This window comes from Eptatretus burgeri, chromosome 7, assembly GCF_056783735.1.
Source record: "Eptatretus burgeri isolate ZD-2024b chromosome 7, Ebu_testis_v1, whole genome shotgun sequence".
Classification (NCBI taxonomy): domain Eukaryota; kingdom Metazoa; phylum Chordata; class Myxini; order Myxiniformes; family Myxinidae; genus Eptatretus; species Eptatretus burgeri.
The window spans coordinates 9,127,274-9,146,289 of record NC_140967.1 but is presented as its reverse complement, the minus strand read 5'-3'; the positions used below and the strand labels follow the sequence as shown (position 1 = coordinate 9,146,289).

The 19,016-nt window shown below is 43.7% G+C and overlaps 2 protein-coding genes across 4 annotated transcripts in view; one reads left to right on the top strand and one right to left on the bottom strand.

Moving 5' to 3' along the window:
• CFL2 (cofilin 2) overlaps nucleotides 1–17,763 on the bottom strand; it is an 18,710-nt gene extending 947 nt beyond the window's left edge. Inside the window, exons 1-3 of one of the 2 annotated variants that reach the window (XM_085887379.1) lie at nucleotides 17,610–17,763; nucleotides 13,834–14,141; nucleotides 1–36 (exon numbers count right to left, since the gene is read on the bottom strand). The exon at nucleotides 1–36 is cut by the window's left edge and continues 41 nt beyond it. In XM_085887379.1, the coding sequence (XP_085743505.1) occupies nucleotides 1–36; nucleotides 13,834–14,141; nucleotides 17,610–17,612 (347 nt within the window). In that variant the 5' untranslated portion in view covers nucleotides 17,613–17,763. Of the gene's footprint in view, nucleotides 37–13,833; nucleotides 14,142–17,535 lie in introns of both variants that reach the window. The other variant, XM_085887380.1, reaches the window with a different exon arrangement.
• Nucleotides 17,764–17,774: 11 nt separating this feature from the next.
• LOC147022635 (uncharacterized) overlaps nucleotides 17,775–19,016 on the top strand; it is an 80,457-nt gene continuing 79,215 nt past the window's right edge. Inside the window, exon 1 of one of the 2 annotated variants that reach the window (XM_085887377.1) lies at nucleotides 17,775–17,953. The gene's annotated coding sequence lies outside the window, so the exon portion shown is untranslated. The remainder of the gene's footprint in view (nucleotides 17,954–19,016) is intronic. The other variant, XR_015059827.1, reaches the window with a different exon arrangement.

Genomic DNA, 19,016 nt, shown 5'->3' with positions numbered 1-19,016 from the left:
ATCATTTTGCTCTTAAGAGGAGCACATTCTGGTGCCCTAAAAAAACAAACGCGCATCTTAAGATCCAGACATATTACATATGTAAATGTAACTATCTCCACTCCTTCTTCCCACCCCCCCCACATTCGTTATTTTCCTTTTCAACCCAAACTCTTTCTACCCCTTACATTGCTTTCCTTTTATCCTTTTCATTGCATTCCCTCCCTTGCAGACAGCTGTAGCTACGTAGGCACACTTAACTTGCAGCTGTCAAGTCTGGGTTTGACTCCCAACCCAATTATAAACTGTTGGATTGGTGCTTCACAGGAAGGACGTTGCATTACAAAGTGCGCCGTCACCTTGGATGGACGTTATGCTGGGTGTCCCATCTGCTAGCCATAATTGTGGATGTCAAAAAGATCCCATGGTCTCCTTCGTGAGGGTAGGTGAGTTATTGCCAGAACAATGAACATATTACACATCCCTGCCTAAATCACATGAACATCATGCCTGGCCAGCCAGTTCGAGAAGGACTTGGAGCAAAAACATTCCCCAGCTGACCCCACAAAGAAGGTGGGAGTAATTGGGGCTGTTAAAGTAGCAGCAGAACATCTTATATATGCCGTGACTTTGTTTCGATATATAATCCAAAAGTTTGCTTCAAGGATTATAAGGAACTTTAACACAGGAGGTGGCCATTTGGCCAATCATATCAATGCTTGAACAACAGTACATGATTTCAATTATTTTCAATGAGGAAGGGGGGGGTGTTATATATATATATATATATATAGATATATATATATATATATATATATATATATATATATATATATATATATATCAACATGTGTGCAGTGTTATGAGCACTCCCCTGATCTCCAATGGACGCAAGTCCTGCGTATGTGCACAACAAAGCGTCACCTCTGACCCAGAAGCATCGCCCTGGCCACTAATGCCAAAAGAGCAGTGGTTAACCATCAACCGGAGCCATCAATCCAGACTTCGGGCTTATTTACCCTTGTCAGGATGGCTTACCATTTCAGCATCTAACCAATGATGACCAAAGTCATCCTTTAAATTCGTCATACCTCCAGGCTTTAATGGAGAACATCAGCCATGGATTACATCTGTCATGGTAAAACTGCATAATCTGCAAACAACAACAGTCTGCCACTCAGATAATAATTGTTCCCGCTAATGCAAACCAAGAGACTAGAAGGAAAATGGTGCAATTGGCGAAGAAATCAAAATGTGTGGAGCATGACGAGAGCTCCCCCGAACTCTAATGGATGCAAGTCCTGAGCATGCGCCGACTTTGGTCATCATTGGTTAGATATCAATTTGGGATGCCATCCTGATGAGGGTAAATAAGCCCAAAATCTGGATAGATGGCTTCGTTTGATGTTTAATCAATGGTGGCCAGAAAGAAATCTTTCTTTTGACATGAGTAGCTGGGCTGATGCCTCTGGGTCGGAGGTGACGCTTTGTTGTGTGCATGTGCAGGAAGTACATCCATTAGAGATCTGGGGAGTGCTCGTCACGTTCCACACGTTGATTTCTCCACTGGTCGCACCACATGCCTTCTGGTATTTTGGTTTGTATTAGCGGGAACAATTGTCTGAGTGGCAGACAGGCTGTTGTTGTTTGTGGATTATGCCAGTTTTACGGTGTCAGACATAATCCGTGGCTGATGCTTACCATTAAAGCCAAGAGGTACGACTGGGAGGGGGGGGACCACAATATGAAGGTCTCCCAATATATTTCTTAAGTACACAACATTTACAAAATGACTTTCACTTTTCAACATGCAAAGCCTGGTGTTGGCTCATTGGTTAGGGTGGCTGGCTGAGGATCTTAGGGTCCTGAGTTTTTGAGCCCCATTGGCTGCTGAATTATCACCAGGTAGGGTTGATTCAGCTTGTCATCCTTTTGAAGTTGGTGAAATGAGTAACAGTGTAACAATATAGGGGCACAGCATCAGCGGCATAGTCGCACCCCAACAAAATGACAGCTACCTGGCAGCCAAACCACCACACACAAGAAGAAGAAGAACTCAACATAGTCTGCGAGGAGTGATAGGTATACTTTGGCAACTGTCCATGCATAATGTGAAGGATGAGGAACACTTTCTTCAAGGGTGCCCTGATGTGGAGAAGTTGCAACCACAAAGGCTTTAATTTATGGAAATAATGAATAAGGTTGATTTGAAGTCTGGTAAATATGATGGATGTGAGATCAGTTCAATATTTTCCAATGTGAAGAAGTCTCATGCTTCAGCAGCCCAATGTGGTGGGGCATTGTCACATACAGAAACCTTTGATATTTTGACATCGATGTGCAAAAAAACACACAAAACCATTTCTCTTCGGCCATGATGATTTCTTCCACTATCGTTCTGCAATTGCTCATCACAAATTCTTCCGCACACTGAATGTTGTCCGGTGAACTTCTTGTTCTGGATCGTTTGGAATGAGGCTCAGTTTAGCCACTTATTGTACCCTCCTAAAAGTTCCGCACCCAACTACAAATGTTTTTCATGTCCATGATTGACTCTCCACACACCACAACTAGCTGGCGATGAATGTCCACAGCAGTTTGCAAACTCAGACAGAAAAATTTGACAACGTATTGCTTATGGAAACCAAAAACAATCAATCACTTTCCAAGGGACAAGTAAAGACCGCACATGTCGCCAGATACAACTGCCACCACAAGGTGAATGACATGAGAAACATTGCTTTTACATGTACAAGTGTCATTCAGTTCAAATTTATGCATTTGTAAATTTGGAGAATTTCATATTTGAACTCACCTTGTATCTAATATATAAAGCTCTTTCAAACCACTAACTGACTGACTGACTCATATTAAAGATCAGTATCTTCGGGTGCGTAGAAAGCTGAAATTTTACATGCTGATGGACATTGAAGCCGCTACACCAAGAAGAAGAGGAAAAAAGTCAATTTTTTTGGTGGCAAGTGGCAGTATTTATCATGCAAATAAGATAGGTTAAGATATTTCTTCATTGAAGTGCTCCCTTGGGAGTTCCAAAGATGATCCGGCAGACATCATATCATGCCAATCTTCGTAAAGCGGTAGATTGAAGTTAATAAAGTAAATGACGGATCGTACGTACTGAGATGTGGAGGATGAGAGGAAGAGAAGAAAAGTACCAAGGGGATACAGTTTCTGTTATTCGCGAACAAACATGATGACCTAAATCTATGATTTTCACAATCAGCCTACATAGTGCCTTCAGAAAGTAATGTTGTGTCCACTGTCCAGCAAGTTAAGCCAAACCTGAATGGATAGCTGAACGGTTCTACTTGGAGAAAAACAATCGAGATCCTTGGATATTATGGTGAGTGCCAAGTTCTAGAACACCCCCATTTTTCCAGTTTTTACAAAAATTTAAGCAGTTTAATGTTTCAATGTACTCTGAAATTAAAGCATAGATCAAATGAGGTGCCGCGAGGAGGAGTGATGTAAGGGACACATCGGGCATTTTGGAGTTAAGGCCACATCGCACTATTTTAACTCTTACCCTATCATCCGAGCCCATCATCACCATATCATTAAAAAATGTCACTTACATCACTCCTCCTCGCGGGGCCTCAAATAAGCAATTGCAGATAAAAAATAAATCATAGAATCGTTTTGTTGAACAAAATTTAATCTAAATTTTTGACTCATCAAAGTAGCCACCTTTTGCAGATATAACAGCCGAACATACTCGTGGCATTCTTTCTGCAATGGAAATCAAATATTGTTCGGAAAGTTCTTCCCAACACTGTTGCAGAAGTTCCCACAAATGTCACTTTTCTGTTGCTTTGCTTTCACCCTTCTGTCCAGTTCATCCCAAACCAGCTCGATGGGGTTTAAGTCTGGAGACTGTGCTGACCATTCCATGATTTGAAGCATACCGTCTTGTTCTTTTCTTCTAAGGTCGTTCTGACATAGCCTGGAGGTATGTTTGGGTCGTTATCTTGCTGTAGGATGAACCACTGACCAACTCGGTGTTGAACAGAGGGTATTGTATGGCACTGCAAAATGCTGAGGTAGCCTTTTTGGTTCAGGGTGCCAGTCACTCTGTGCAAGTCACCGACTCTGGATCCAGTAAAAGAGCCCCACATCATCACGCTTCCTCCTCCATGTTTAACAGTTGGTGTCACACGCTGAGGAACCATCCTTTCGCCTACTCGACGGCATACAAAAACCCTGCGTGATGAACTGAAGATTTCAAATTTTGTTTCATCGGTCCATAAGACCTTCCAGTTTTCAGTAGTCCACTGGTGGTGCTTCATGGCCCAGGCAAGCCTCTTTTTCTTATTTTGCCATCTTAGCAATAGCTTTCTTACTGCCACTCGACCTGTCAAACCTACAGCTCGAAGTCTTCTCTTCACAGTTGAAACTGAGACTTCCTTACTTTCACCAGTGTTAAGGTGTGCTTGAAGCTGCTGTCCAGTAAGCCACCTATCACACAAGCTGTTGACTCCCAGAAACTTGTATTCTGATTGTGTTGTGGCTTTGGGTCTGCCAGACCTCTTCCTGTCAGAGTTTCTTACAGTTTCCAAGTGCCTTTTGATGGTGTAGTAGGAAACTGTACTCACTGACACCTTGGCTTCTCTTACAATTTCTCTCAAGGAAAGACCGCCACTTTTAAGGGTTATAATGGTGTGTCTGTCTTCCTTTGTTAATTGTCTTTTTCTCACCTTTGTGATAGCAATATACTACTTCCTACAGTGCAATATTGTCCAAATAATGCTTCAGAGGGTGGAGCAACACATTCTGTTCCAGCACTTCTTTTATACAAACAAAGGGTTTGTAACTAATCAACAAAAGTTGGGACACCTGTAGGAATTGTTTGCATCAACTTTCAAGGCTTAATTTACTTCCATTGCTGCAGAACAGCTGCAGTTCCTCACCCATTATTTGTTCCCTAATATGGGCCTTTTTTAACAACTCTGAAATTTACATTCTTTTTCAGTTTTTTGTCACCTAAACTTTTAACAGCGCGGCGACATCGCGCTGTTATATAATTGGCTATCCTGTCCTGTATCTTCTGTCACATCTTCTGTCACACTTATGGCCGTGTACATCCCTTTGATCTGAGGGCTATAAATATAAATTTGGCCAACGTCACAACTCTTCCCATCATGCATGCGAATTCACAGTGTCTACATTTAAATTTTATAACTGAAAAATTGTTTCATCATTCTTAACCTTTTACTGCCCCGAGCCACACGATATCGAAGTATTCGCTTCTTGTTTTTTTTTTTTTTTTTTACCTCTGGCAGTTTACTGCTGAGCTTTGTACAATTTCAGGTTATTCACTGGACTTGAACTGCTTAAATTTCAGTAAAAACTGGAAAAATGGGGGTGTTCGAAAACTTTTGACGGTAGTGTACAGAGACCAGGGAAATGACACCCAAGGAGTGACGAATCCTTAGTCTCATAATACGCTCGTTGACCGGTGTTACCTCTATTATCATTGGAATCAGCTTATTGGACACAGCTACAGCAACTCCTTGGGCATGGTAACCCTCAGAGCGATCAGACCAAGAGTAGGTGTAACCACCCACCATGATCTCGCCGCAATCCGGTCTCCGAACCTCAGAGAGTGCTGCAGTACCGATGTCCAAACGCTTGAGCTCAGATGATAACAGAGACAGGTGATCATCCTCTATTAGGGATATGACATTCCAGGCAGCCACCCAAAGGGGCCGCCTCAGGTTAACCCAAGGAGACCGCCGTCTGGTGGACGACACCTAAGCACCACTCCGACACACTCTCCTACAATCTGACCCGGGAATGGTACCCGTGGTTTCCCTCCTATCATCAAAGATTGGGGTCCCAAACGCTTTTCCCCAATCCCGTCATCCGGTGAGCTGCCCTGCGAAGGGAAGCTGCACAGGAGGTCCTCCCACGGAGTGGGTTTTCAGATTACTTTGCATTTTTGTGTTTTGCGGAATGAAGGGTTTTACGGTGGCTGGAATGCAAATCCTGCCACCACCCTCCTAATAAGAAGTAACCCAACTGCAGGAGGACATACGCAGACACAGTTGGCATGAGATATGGATGGCTGTTGGCTCCCAAGGAGCTCCTCCACCCTTTGACAGGTTTTGTTCTTCATCCTGCTGGATGTCAATATCCAAACACCCTCCTCAACAAGAAACTTGGTGGGGGAGATGGTTTAGTCGCCGACAGCCCAACCATGGGACAGATTAGTACAGGTTTACACGGTACCTGTAGCAAGTAACATCCAATCTGACCTGACCTGACCTGACTATAACGGAAGCACACAGGTTTATACTCCAACCCACAGCGAAGAGACAAACACAGTAAATTCAACAATTGATGATTTCATAAAAATAATTCAATGATTCATCATGAAAATAAATCAAAGCATGAGGTCGCTTGATGTTTCCTTGTTCCCATTCTTGTAAATGTTGTGTTCTCGATGTTCCCTCGATGAACACTTGTTCCCAGCTTTATGGAAAGAACTGAGATGAAAACCAGAAAAGGAAACGCGAGGAAAACTAAAGCCAAATTTGAAAATGTCTCCACTCAGTCACAAAAACAGACAAGGAAGCAGATAAAAAAAATCTTCCTTTTGTTCCGGCACTTAACTGCGTGTCCAGAGTTGATTTTTTAGGAGCTTGGCGATCTTCAAAACCTTGTAACCACCACGCAGGAAACACACTTGAAATGGTGCCGTCACTTTCTGTGGTCACGTATGCGAGGTAATTCGCATGGACGGTCTCCAACGCCAGGGCCCACAAACCGCTGTACAGGTAATTTTTCTGCTTTGGCTGTATGTTTGGGGTCATTATCCTGTTGGAATATAAATCTTTGCCACAGCCAAAGGTCTTTTGCACTCTGAAGCAGGTTCTCCTCAAAGATTTGCCTGTATTTGGCTCCATTCATTGTTCCCTCAATCCTTACACGTCTCCCAGTCCTTGCTGCTGAAAAGCATCCCCATAGCATAATGCTGCCACCACCATGCTTCACAGGAGGGACAGTGTTTGATGGCCAAAGAGTTCGGTTTTCGTCTCATCAGCCCACTGAATATTTTGTGTCATGCTCTCAGTGTCTTTCATGTGCCTTTTTGCAAACTCAGTTGTGCTGTCATGAGCCTTTTTCTCAAGAGTGGCTTCCGTCTGGCCACGACCATAAAGGCTAGAATTGTGAAGTGCTGCAGAGACTGTTGTCCTTCCAGCAAGTTCTCCCATCTCAGCACAAGTAACTCTGTAGTTCTGTCAGAGTGGTCCTTGGGTTTTGGTCACCTCTCTGACAAAGGTACTTCTTGCCCATTTGTTCAGTTTGGTTAGACGTTCGTTCTAACGAATGTGGGTCGTTCCGTATTCTTTCCATTTCCTAATGATTGAGCTCACTGTGCTCTTGGGAACTTTCAACACTCCAGAAATTGTTTTTTACCCATCCCCCAATCTATGCCTCCTCACAATTCTATCTTGGAGTCCTATGGGAAGTTCCTTTATTTTTTTAATGCATGGTCGAGGCTCGTATGAGAGCAAACACACAACGCACAGCAAGGGGGGCATGAGACAAGAGGGGTAGGAGAGGGAAGGACAAAACAGTGTGGAACAGACATTCGGAGATCTGCGGAAGGGAGAGGGATGGGGCGGGAAACACGGGGTATACAAGATGGACATTACAGGGACTTTTAGGAAGGAAAGGGAATTTGAAAGAGGTGGGTTTGGAGTGGATTAACGGGGGTTTATTGCAAAGGTGGGAAAAAAAAGAGGAATGAAAGAGTGAAGGTGAGCAGTGATTCGTGATTTTGGTAGTTTTAACAGAAGGGGGTTGTTGGCGGACCTTGAGTGCTCTGCGGAAATATGGTGGGGACAAATCGCAGAGAGAGCAGGGGGGGGCAAGACTGGAGAGGAGACGATAGAAGAAAGAAACACTACCAACCTGCCTCCGGTGAGAAAGTGAGAGGCCCAAAGACTCGGCCTTATCGCAGGAAATACCAATGATCCGAAATGCCTTGGTATCCACAGCGTGAAGCCGAGAAAGGTGAGAGGCTGGAGCACCAGCCCAGAGGGGAGAGCAGTACTCCATCAGGCTGCGGACGAAAGCTTTGTATGTGGTCAGGAGTTCAGGTGGGCCGTGGAAGGACTTTGCACAACGGAGGATTCCCAGTCGGCGGCTGGCTTTGGAGGCGAGGTCGGAAATGTGGCTTTCCCAGGAAAGATCATGGTACATAGTGAGACCCAAAAGCTTGAATGAAAGGACTTCTTCCAAAGGATTATTAAGAAGGGGAGGGGGTTCCATGCAGTCCTTTTGGAGAGACATCGTGAGAGTGTGAGATTCGTCAGGATTGAAAGACATGTTCCACCTGTTGGATCAGTTTATGATTTTACCCAGATCTGCAGAGAGCGAAGAAGCAGTGGCTTGCCGGTCTGAGGGTTGACAGATGGTACGACAGAGGGTGGAGTCATCAGCAAAGAGATAAAGAAGATTTTCCAGAGAGTCAGAGAGATCATTGATGAAAACCAGAAAAGGAACAGGGCCCAGAACGCTGCCTTGAGGAACTCCAACCTGGACAGGAAGAGGGGATGAAATAACTCCATTTAGGGCCACACGATGACTACGACAGGAGAGGAAGTCTGCGAGCCATGAGTGAATATGGCCTTGGATACCATAGGAAGAGAGTTTTGTGAGCAGGGCAGGGTGTCAGACCATGTCAAAAGCATGTGGTATGTCTAGGGATATGGCTCTGATTTCATTTTTGGCATTGAGGACCTCCATCCATTGTTGGGAGTGAAGAAGCAGCATGTCCAGGGTCGAGTCACCTGGTCTGAAACCAAATTGAAGATCGGAAATCAAGCTATTGGAGAAGAGGAAGGATTTAATATCAGAAGCGATGATGGATTCCATAACCTTGCTGATTATTGGGGAAGGCCGATTGGTCTGTAGTTTGTGGGATCTGTTTTTGCACCTTGTTATGCAGAGCAGTAGTGTTTGCTGAATTCCAAGCAGATGGCAGATGACCTTGAGCAAATAAGAGGGTGAATAGAACGGAGAGAGGGTGAGCAAGAGCAGAGGAGCAGGTTTTTGGAACACGGGGGCTGATGTCATCTGGACCGGTGGCAGAATGTGAGTCGAGGTTTGATATCAAGCTCTCCACCTTGTCAGGAGAAAAGGACACAGAGTCCAGGGACAGTTGGGGTTGACTGGGTAAGGTGGGTACAGAGAGTGATGGGTTTCGGACACAAGATTTAGATGCAAACACCGAGTTTAGGCATTCAGCCTTTTCAAGTGTGGTATCAACAGTGCAGCCATTTGAGGTAAGGGAGGGGATGGAGGAGGAACATACACCAGAAACAGATTTGATTAGATGCCACCAGGATTTGGAGGAGGGAGAGAGGTTTGAGAGTTCAGACTTGAGATTCGAAAGATGTTGTGTTCTGGCTCTCCTGAGGGTAGATACACACTTGTTCCCAGCTTTATGGAAAGAACTGAGATTACCCAGTTGGGTTTGCTTTCCATGAGGCAAAGGTAAGTTGTTTCAGGACAACTTCCTCACCACAAGCTTCAGTGAACCATGGGCGGGAGGAAGGGTAGGACAACTGAAGATGAGATGTGATAAATCTGTGCATAAGAGAGAGAGCAAGTTTCTTTGAAAGAATTCTCAGAATAAGGTGATGTTGGAGAAAGTAGTGATGGGAGACCAGTTGAGAAGCTTGATGGCTGCTTGGAGACCCTGCCAGTCAGCCTGAGTGAAATGCCAGACTCAACGGCGCCGAGGTGGTTCTTTGACAATAGCCAGAGAGATGTCCACTTTGACAAGCACGTCGTCAGAAGAACCGATTGGAGCGAAGGAAGAACAGCAGATATTTTCAGGGAAATTTGTCAAAATCAGATCCAGAAGAGATGGAGTACCATTGGTTGAGATCTGGGTAGGGAAGTTGACCGATTGAGTCAGTCCCAATAAGTTGCAGAAGTCTTTTGTTGAAGTGCTATGAAAGGTGAGTGAGATACTCACACCTAGCCAACTGGCATGATGACAATTGATGTCACCACATATTAGGAAGAGAATGTTTGGATGAGAAAATAGAAGTTACTCCAAGTTTTTGGATAGTGGGGTGTAAATTGAGTCATCACTGTTTGGTGGATTGTAAAGCACACATATAGACATGAGTTGGGAGTGGAGGGGAAGCAGAGCCAGAAGTATTCCTGGGGGGTGGAGGAGTGAGAGCAGTGCATGGAAAGTGAGGAATGGAGTCTTTGATGAAGAGAGCAATGCCTCCACTAGGACGAGGCTCAGGTCAGTCATACTGGAGGAGGGAGTAACCAGGGAGATGCACTCGAGAGTCAGAGACATCTTGAGGGAGGAAAGTTTCTGTTTGGCAGATTATGTCTAGTTTGTCAGTGGCAACCTGTATGGAAAGATGTGTCAGGTTTGAGTGAAGGCCCCAGATATTTGAGGTCCACACTGTTCATGAAGAGGGAAGTGAGGAGGCTTTGGGTATAGGGGAGGGGAGAGGGAGGGTAGGACAAGGGAGGAGGAGGGGGGAAAGTAAGGAGAGTTGTTGAAAAAGTGTGGGTGATTGCAGAAGAGCGAGGGGATTGCAGATGAGTCGGAGAAAAGGCTGTGGTGCTGGGTTGAGGTACAGTGGGGAGTAATAAAAGGGGGGGGGGCAGTAGGCAATTGAGGATTTGAGGAGATGGAGTAATGAGATGGAGGTGAGAGGGCAGGGGAAGGAAGCAGCTTTGTGGATGTGAGGGGGGGACTTTGAGAAGGGTAAGTGAGGGGGGTGAATGGTGTGAGAAGGATGAGTGGGGAGAGTTGAAGGAAAAAGGTGAGAGGGAGGCTTGGGAGGAGAAGAGTATGATGGTTGCTTTGAGAGGAAGGGGTGAGAGGTGTGAGTTGGCACTGAAGTTTGGAAAAAAAAAAGAATGGTTGATGGAAAGCGAACATGCAAAGCAAACTGTTTTTTATTTTATTTTATATTTTTAGGTCAAAAATGCAAGTAAAAATATTTGGGGGATGCAATAAAGGCGAATTAAGAGAATGGAGAGAAGAAACGCTGTAACAGTTGGATTTTTTTAGACAAGGTATGAAGGAAAGGTCGAATTAAGAGCACTCTGTTGAAATGGAAAAAGAGTAATGAATTATGATACAGTAATGAGAACCACACGTGTGAAAGAGGAAGATGAAGCATTATAAGAGATCGTTTTTGGCATTATTATTTTTTCATCGAGATTGCATAAGATTAGGAAATGGAAAAGTTGAAGAAAAAATAGTGAGGTGACTGGTGAATTTGGATCGGTAAACATAGAGGGTGGAAACAGATCGCGTGGTTATGGGAGAAGCACGTGGTTCCAGGAGGTGGTATCGTTAAGAGTGAATTTTTTTATATATAAGGATTGCATAAGATGCGGAAAAGGAAAGGGTGAAGTGAAATTGTGGAGGTGTATGGTGAATTTGGATCGGTAAACGCAGAGTGAGGCTGATGGATAGATGAAAAGTACCAGGAAGAGGGTAGAGAGAGACACGTGGTTTCAGGAGGTGTATTGTTAAAAAGGATACAAGGGAAATGGTTATTTTTTTGATGGATTTTTGAAGATTAGATAAGATAGTGGAAGGTTGTAGGAAGAAATCATGAAAGTAATGATGAGAGTGGGTGTGGATAATTGTGAAGATAATGGTGAGAGTCCTTGGGCTTCATGGTAGAATTTCTGCTCTGACCTGCAACATCAACTGTGGGACCTCATATAGAAAGGTGTGTTTCTTTCTAAATCATGTCCAATTAATTGAATTGGCCACAGGTAGACTCCAATCAAGTTGTAGTGACATCTCAAGGATGATCAAAGGAAAATGGATGCACCCGAGCTCAATTAGGAGCGTTATAATAAAGGGGTTGGATACTTATTGATGTAACACACTTCAGATTTTCGTTTTTAATTTGGAAAATTTTGTAAAAACACGTTTTCACTTTGTCAGTGTGGGGTATTTTGTGTAGATCAGTGGCAAAAAATTTAAACAAAATCCATCTTAAATTCAGGCTGTACCAACAAAATATTAAAAAGTCATGGGGTGTGAATACTTTCTGAAGGCACTGTATTACTCGATGGCTGCAGTGTAAGCACTATACTCACTCGATGCCTGAACACGGAGACGGAGGGGTTATAATAAAGCTGTGCAAAGCAATCTTTTTCATAACAGGTGCACATGTAAACACGATAATAATTAAATTTGTGTTATTGACAACAAATCACCACAACCTCAACATACGATCTTCACAATACATATATTAATCCACCAGAATAAACAAGGACAAATGTGTCCAAGAGCAGCGTCCTAAAGGTTTTGTCGGCTTAAAAAAAAAAAAAAAAAAAAAAAAAAACTTCCAATATTTCGTCATGTGCCTTGATTAAGCCAATAGCGAGACCCGTCATAATGTATTTACGTATTTATGATATATAATGTATTTACGAAATAAATAGTGTATTTATGAAATTACAATACGATAAATGGAATAATCTTTAAATAGTAACGTGAACTTTTCGAAACTTTAAAGCAAATGTCCGAATATATTTAAAAGTTCATGATAGACGCTCTCAAAAGGCACCATCAATGCGAGGATGTGTACATGTGCTTAGTATTTAAGTAGATCTGGATCTTGTTTATACAAGAGCCGAGGAGAAGAAGAAGGAGAAGGAGAAGGAGGAGAAGGAGGAGAAGGAGGAGAAGGAGGAGAAGGAGGAGAAGGAGGAGAAGGAGGAGAAGGAGGAGAAGAAGAAGAAGGCCGAGCTCTCTATGAGCAGCGTTCGCTATGCGAGACGCTGCTAAAAAAAAAAACCCCAAAACAACAACACCGGCAGATTAAATATTCCGCTGTTTTGACGTGGGAATGCCCGTTTGCCTTACTCGTGGGAGGAGGGTAAGAGTAAAGATGTGACAGCTTTTTGGGTGGGGGAGTTGAGGACTTTTAGTGGGGGTAGGGGGGAGGGTAAGGCTCAAGTGAGGACTTGGGGTTGGGGGAGAGCAAAGAGTGAGATTTTTTTGTTGAAGAGTTGTGAGAATTGCAGTGCAAGTTTACTCAGTTAAAATGCAATTGTGTGCATGCGTGTGTCACTGTAAGAGGAATGGCGGTGGGGGGGGGAGTGAGGAATGGCAATCACCCCCCGGATAATGTGCTCGTACATCTAAAGAAGGCACGTTCTTCCTTGTACATTTTTCTACGTTTCTTTTTTTATAATGTGTTTCTTTAATCGTACTTCTGTATTTGTTACAATAAAAATAAATTATTTGCAATTTGTTTGAGGTTAAACCACAGATTGACTGTACTATTAAGACTACTGAAACCTTAATATTGAATGCATGTCACCTTGAACAACATCAAGGTAGTAAATATGTACCAAAATTATGCATCTTACTAAAATTGAGCTTTCAGGTATCATAACATTTTGAGATATAAAGATGTCCAGTCAAAACAAATAAAACCAGAAGGCACTCAATGGAGTGCACACCTGTTCAGACATTATACCTTGCCAATACCAATTTTGGACAGGAATAAAAACTAGGCATCAAGAGCTCCCCCTTGTGTCAATTCAGTGTCTGCACAGGTAAAAGAAAAAAAAATTTACGGACAGATGGATGGACATCTTAAATATGGAAGTAGCTTCACCGCTTAAAAATGACCAATTCAATGGTCAAACATTTCACAATTAACAACTGCTTATAATTGTGTTTTTCCAAATTAAATTGTCAGATTTAAACCTAATTTGTGTAAAACTATCTGAACCAGGTGAAAGAAAATGTAAACACCAATGATGCAACTCTAACAATCGAAAAACTTTAAAAAAGCATGTATTACTCACCAAAAGACAAAAACCAGATCTTCCTTCTTGCTGTCTTGCGTTTCATACGTGGCGTCGTACAGTGCATAGCGGCAGTCTTGGAGTGGCAATAGTTTGACAAAGGCCGTGTATGGGTCCTCGATCGTACACCCAACATCTCCAAGCAAGATTTCATTTCCCTTTTCCACGATGATTTCTTTCATATCAGCACTGAGGCAAAAGAGAACTGCCTTTTTGCGTTTCTTCACATCTTCAGGCGACGATGCTTTACGGACCTTCATCTCGTTGAAGACCTGCACGACTTCGTCATTGACTTTCACACCAGAGGCCTGCATCACCACACAAATGCAAATAAACAGTAGGTCAAAACCATGTTCCATATCACTAGTGGGTCAAGATGTCCCACAGTACATTTGGAAGCGTTGGCCACTCAAGCAAACGCATCCCCGAGGTAATGGCCATGAACAAGAGTGTCGAGCTCACTAAATTGTCACTGAACGAGTGCACAGAAAAGAGACCACACTACAACACCTGGTCACAAAGATAGAGCATTTATTAACACAAATTTCGCAAACATACCCCAAAGTGCAATATATACAAAGCAACTTAACCCTTTGAACCCTAAGCTCATTGGACTTTCGGCTCCCCCACTCTGAGCTCCCTGGAGAAAAATCCGGCTACTCGGGTATATGGAGGTTTGAATAGCGGGCCGGTAAAACGGCCGCTAGGGTTCAAAGGGTAAACAGTCTTTATTCTTTACCAATCCCCATGTTAAAAACAGTACTCAACACTAGAAGTGTGAAGCATAGGCACTAAGAGATCTTTTGTTGAAAGAGGTAATGAAAGAGCCGGCGGTGACGGACGACGTGCCAAGCCTGCAATGCCGGACGATGCGCCAATCCCGTACTATTCACAATAGAAGCATCGAAGAAGAAATCTCTGGACTCTCTCCAACAGTGGATGGTAAGTACCCCAGTGTGTGTTCTCTGCATGATAGATTACTGCCCAGCAGCGATCTTGTGAATAAGCTCGCTAAAAGAAAAAGTACGGGTCTTATTCACATACACATGAGAGCAAAGTGATCTCATTGTAGGTTTTCATCAATGGTATAAAACATACACCAAAGCATTGACTACCAACATGGAATTTGCCTGTACTATCTGTGGAAGCAGCCACGTCTTCCTTTGGGAGTTCTTGATTGGCTGTGTGAAGAATTATATTTAAGATGGAAAATGATGATGTATAAATGGCCATTTTCAACATTGTATATTCATGGAAAATCCCTTATACATCTGTGACAGATGATATTTTAAAGCTAAATGTTGAAGGATTAGTCATCTTTTGAAGCGCCATGGCCACATATGCCTGGTGTTGGCTTAATGGTTCCGGTGGCAGGCTTGGGATACAAATCCCAATTGCTGTTGAATTAATACCAGGTGGGGTTGACTCTGCCTGTCATCGTTCCAAGATCGGCAAAATGAGTGCCAGCTTGCTGGTATACTGTGTCGGAATGGCGACCCGTCTAGGAATGTGCCCAATAGCCAAGGAGACTGCTTTGGCAACACCAACGGTCTGCACAGAATATGGTCCCAATGGATGGGTGGATGGCCATATATCATCTAACACAACTCTCAATGTAACGTGGAATGTTAGATGAGCGGATCGGGTGACCGGAAAGACGAATTTCCCACTTTGGCTGAACTACGAGCCACGTGGAGCAAAAACACCTTCACAAACTGGGATGTCCATGCGTGAGCAGGGTATGCCAGTTTGTAGCACGGTCACCAGTGAGTCGACTTGATTGGGTTCGATCGTGATGAAAGAAAATAATCATAATAATAAAAGCACTTTTCTGCGGATGTTAGCAAGCTATCATTGTGCAGCCTGTGGTTGCTGGTTGCATCATTTTCTGGGGGTGCGGCTGTGCTGCAGATGCAGTGCCCTCCATTACCAGAACCCTCGTACTCATTTTGTCGACCTCAGAAAGATGACAGGCTGAGGCAACCCCACCTGGTGTTAATTTAATGAACGGCAGGGGCTCAAACTCAAGACCCTAAGCTCTTAACCCAACACCGGTGAACTCTGGGGTGGTATAAGCAATGGACATCCCTTCCCTTGAAGGGGATGTGCCATGTCAAAGCTTTTGGACTATAGATGCTAAAGATACTATGGTACCTTTAGAAAAAGGTAGGCTAGTGTGCCAGAAGCCTGGCTAACTTCTCAACTCAGGGTTACCTGTATAACTTTTACTACCTGCAGTGGGGAAGTACAATCAGTAGCATTTTCGAACACAACGTATAGTTGTGAAGCATCATGTATTATGAGCAAGACTGACAGCAAATGTTGAAATGCGTTTTGTGGTTCTGGTGTGGAATATTAAGAATACCAAGTGGACTGCGAGAAGGACCAACAAATGGTCCTTCTCCTTCTCGAGAAGGAGAAGGAAGGAAATGGACCAACAGAGCACCAGGCATTGGAGGACAAAAAAAAAAGGCTACTCAACATTCTAGAAGAACGTATGCTAGATGCTTACACTCATTTTGACATATTACAAGGCAGCAAGGTGACAATTTGGAAAAGGTGATTCGGTATGGATCAGAGTCAAAGCGAAAACATGCGCTGTGACTCAAGGTGAGATGGCTTGCACAGATAGGTGAAGACCCGAACCGTTCCGTTGCTGCAGGAGCCAGGAGGCGACCAACACAGCCCAACATAAACCCCGGTGGCGTTCCTTAGTGCAAGCCACGAATCTTCAGTCCTGAAGATAACAACAAGGGTAGCGATAGAGACTGGGGGGTGGGCATCGAGAGAGAGAGAGAGAGAGAGAGAGAGAGAGAGAGAGAGAGAGAGAGAGAGAGAGAGAGAGAGAGAGAGAGAGAGAGAGAGAGAGAGAGAGAGAGGATTTGACACAGGCACGATGGACCGATTGACCTTCTCTTGTGCCTATAAATGAGCTTGTGACGCGATGAACAAATTCCAATGGAGTTGTGCGACGTTCCAGCATTGATAGACTGAAGATGAACACAAAAGTTTGTCCTTCCACAGCATTGGCGACCACGACCCCCCGAGGCCTCCTCGTCGTGTCCTTGCTATAGTTAGAGTGGGTGGGGGTGGGGGGGGGTAGGGGTAGTGGTGGGGGCTCGGGGTGGCCGAGTGTCCGTTACAAGTATCTGCAGCTGGCGATTCGCGCTATAATTAGCGGCACATGTCGTCACAAAGCAACAGGAATCGAAAAGCAGGGCAGGTCGGCCTAAAAAAGGGAAAACAAGTCGTTATAACTCGGTACGAGGATAACAGGATTGGGGGGAAAAAGGGGTAAAACTGTCAAACTTATTAAAATGGGAAAAAAAAAAGGCGGGAACGTACACAGTCGGTGCTGAAATGTGAGAAAGCACGGATTTGATGGACGACGTGACGTCGCTCGGTTCGAATCTTTAATTAATTTATTTATTATGTTGTCGAGGTTCCTGAACAGGATCGACAATTATAATCGTCCGAATTGAGAGACGATCCATTCAGATTGAACACAAGACGTCAAGGTACGAAGTACACCTGGTCGAGGGTCCAAAAAGGGACACCTGTCCACCCACAACCAACTCACACACCCAACTCTGTTAATTACCACAGAATAAAAAAAAATAAACATCTTCATCGAACAAGAGTTTTGTTGGAAGTTCATACGAAGGATAAATTATTACGGTTACTCGGAAAAAAAACAAGCACCTGTCGCGTGGTGTTAAAATGTCCTCAAACCTGCTCCGAAAAACGGACAAACTCTGAGGGAACGTGCAGCTCACCATTGCCGAATTGGAGGATTTGCGATCGAGCGGGAAATGGACCGACGGAGCAAGAGGATCGGCTCGGTGAGGGGGGGGGGGTCAATTGGTGAGGGGAGAACGTGCGCGTGCCCGGGGAGCGCGAAGCAGACGTCACATCCGGTTCACCTCTCCTCGATCCCAGCGAGCCCGTTTGGTGGAGGTGCTAAATCGAATGGGTCTCTCAGCGAATGTGAAGACCACCGGTATGGTCTCTGATCCGTGTGGACCGTCGCTCAGGCGTGAAATGACGTCACGACCGTTTTGCGAGTGACATTTGCATCACCTGCACCTTTTCCAATGTTGCTGTTTGCTCGACATACGGTGTGAGTATATATATATATATAAATATAAATAAATAAATTAAAAATAAATAAAAAAAATAAACAAGCAAGCAAACAAAAATCAATTATAATAAAATTAAAAAAAATTACAAACAAACAAACAAATATCTTTATTTATTTTAACATTTGGAACCCTTTTCTGGTAAAACTACCAAAATCACGACTCACTGCTCACCTTCACTCTTTCATTCCTCTTTTTTCCCGCCTTTGGAATGAACTCCCTCACTCTATTCATTCCCATTCTTCCCTCCAGGCTTTCTAAACAGCTGTTCACCACCACCTCTTGTCATCCCCCATCCAAATCCTCGATCTTTTCTACCCCCGATAATCCACCTCAAGCCCACCTCCTTCAAATTCCCTGCTTTCCTTCCTGAAAGTCCCTGAAATGTCCATCTTCTATTCCCCATGTTCCCCATCCCATCCCTCTCCCTTCCACAGATCTCCGAATGTCTGTTCCCCACTGTTTTGTCCTTCTCTCATGTCCCCCATGATGTGCGTTGCGTGTTCGCTCTCATCCGAGCATCGACAAGGTATACAAAAAAAAAACATTTACATTATGAGAGAACATCCAAAGTTATTAAAGTTGAAAAAGTTTCAGAAGGACTTTCGAGACACCCTATATCGTGATCAACAGGTGTTGGTTATTTACCTGTGTTTGTAATTTTTATAATCAGGATTTCCAAGAAGCTTCGAGAACACTTGCTGTTGTTGGGCACGCGTTTGACCTATCACGTCAACATTAACAATCAAGACAATGTGAGTTTGTGGAAGGTATAAGTGATGGAGGGAACATCAATGATCCTGGAGTTTAAATTATTTTGGAACTTCATGATGTAAAGTGATGGGAACATGAAAATCACGTTTTATCATCATCATCATCATCATCATCATCCATCCACAACTTTTGGAATTCGGTTTTGACCCCTATATCTCCCAATGGGGAAGAGTGAAGAATCACTTGAAAAGTTCTAGTACCCAGATCCGAATCTTCACCAAAATTGAACTAATTCTTCCTTGCCATACAACCAAGCTGTCCTCCAAGTTT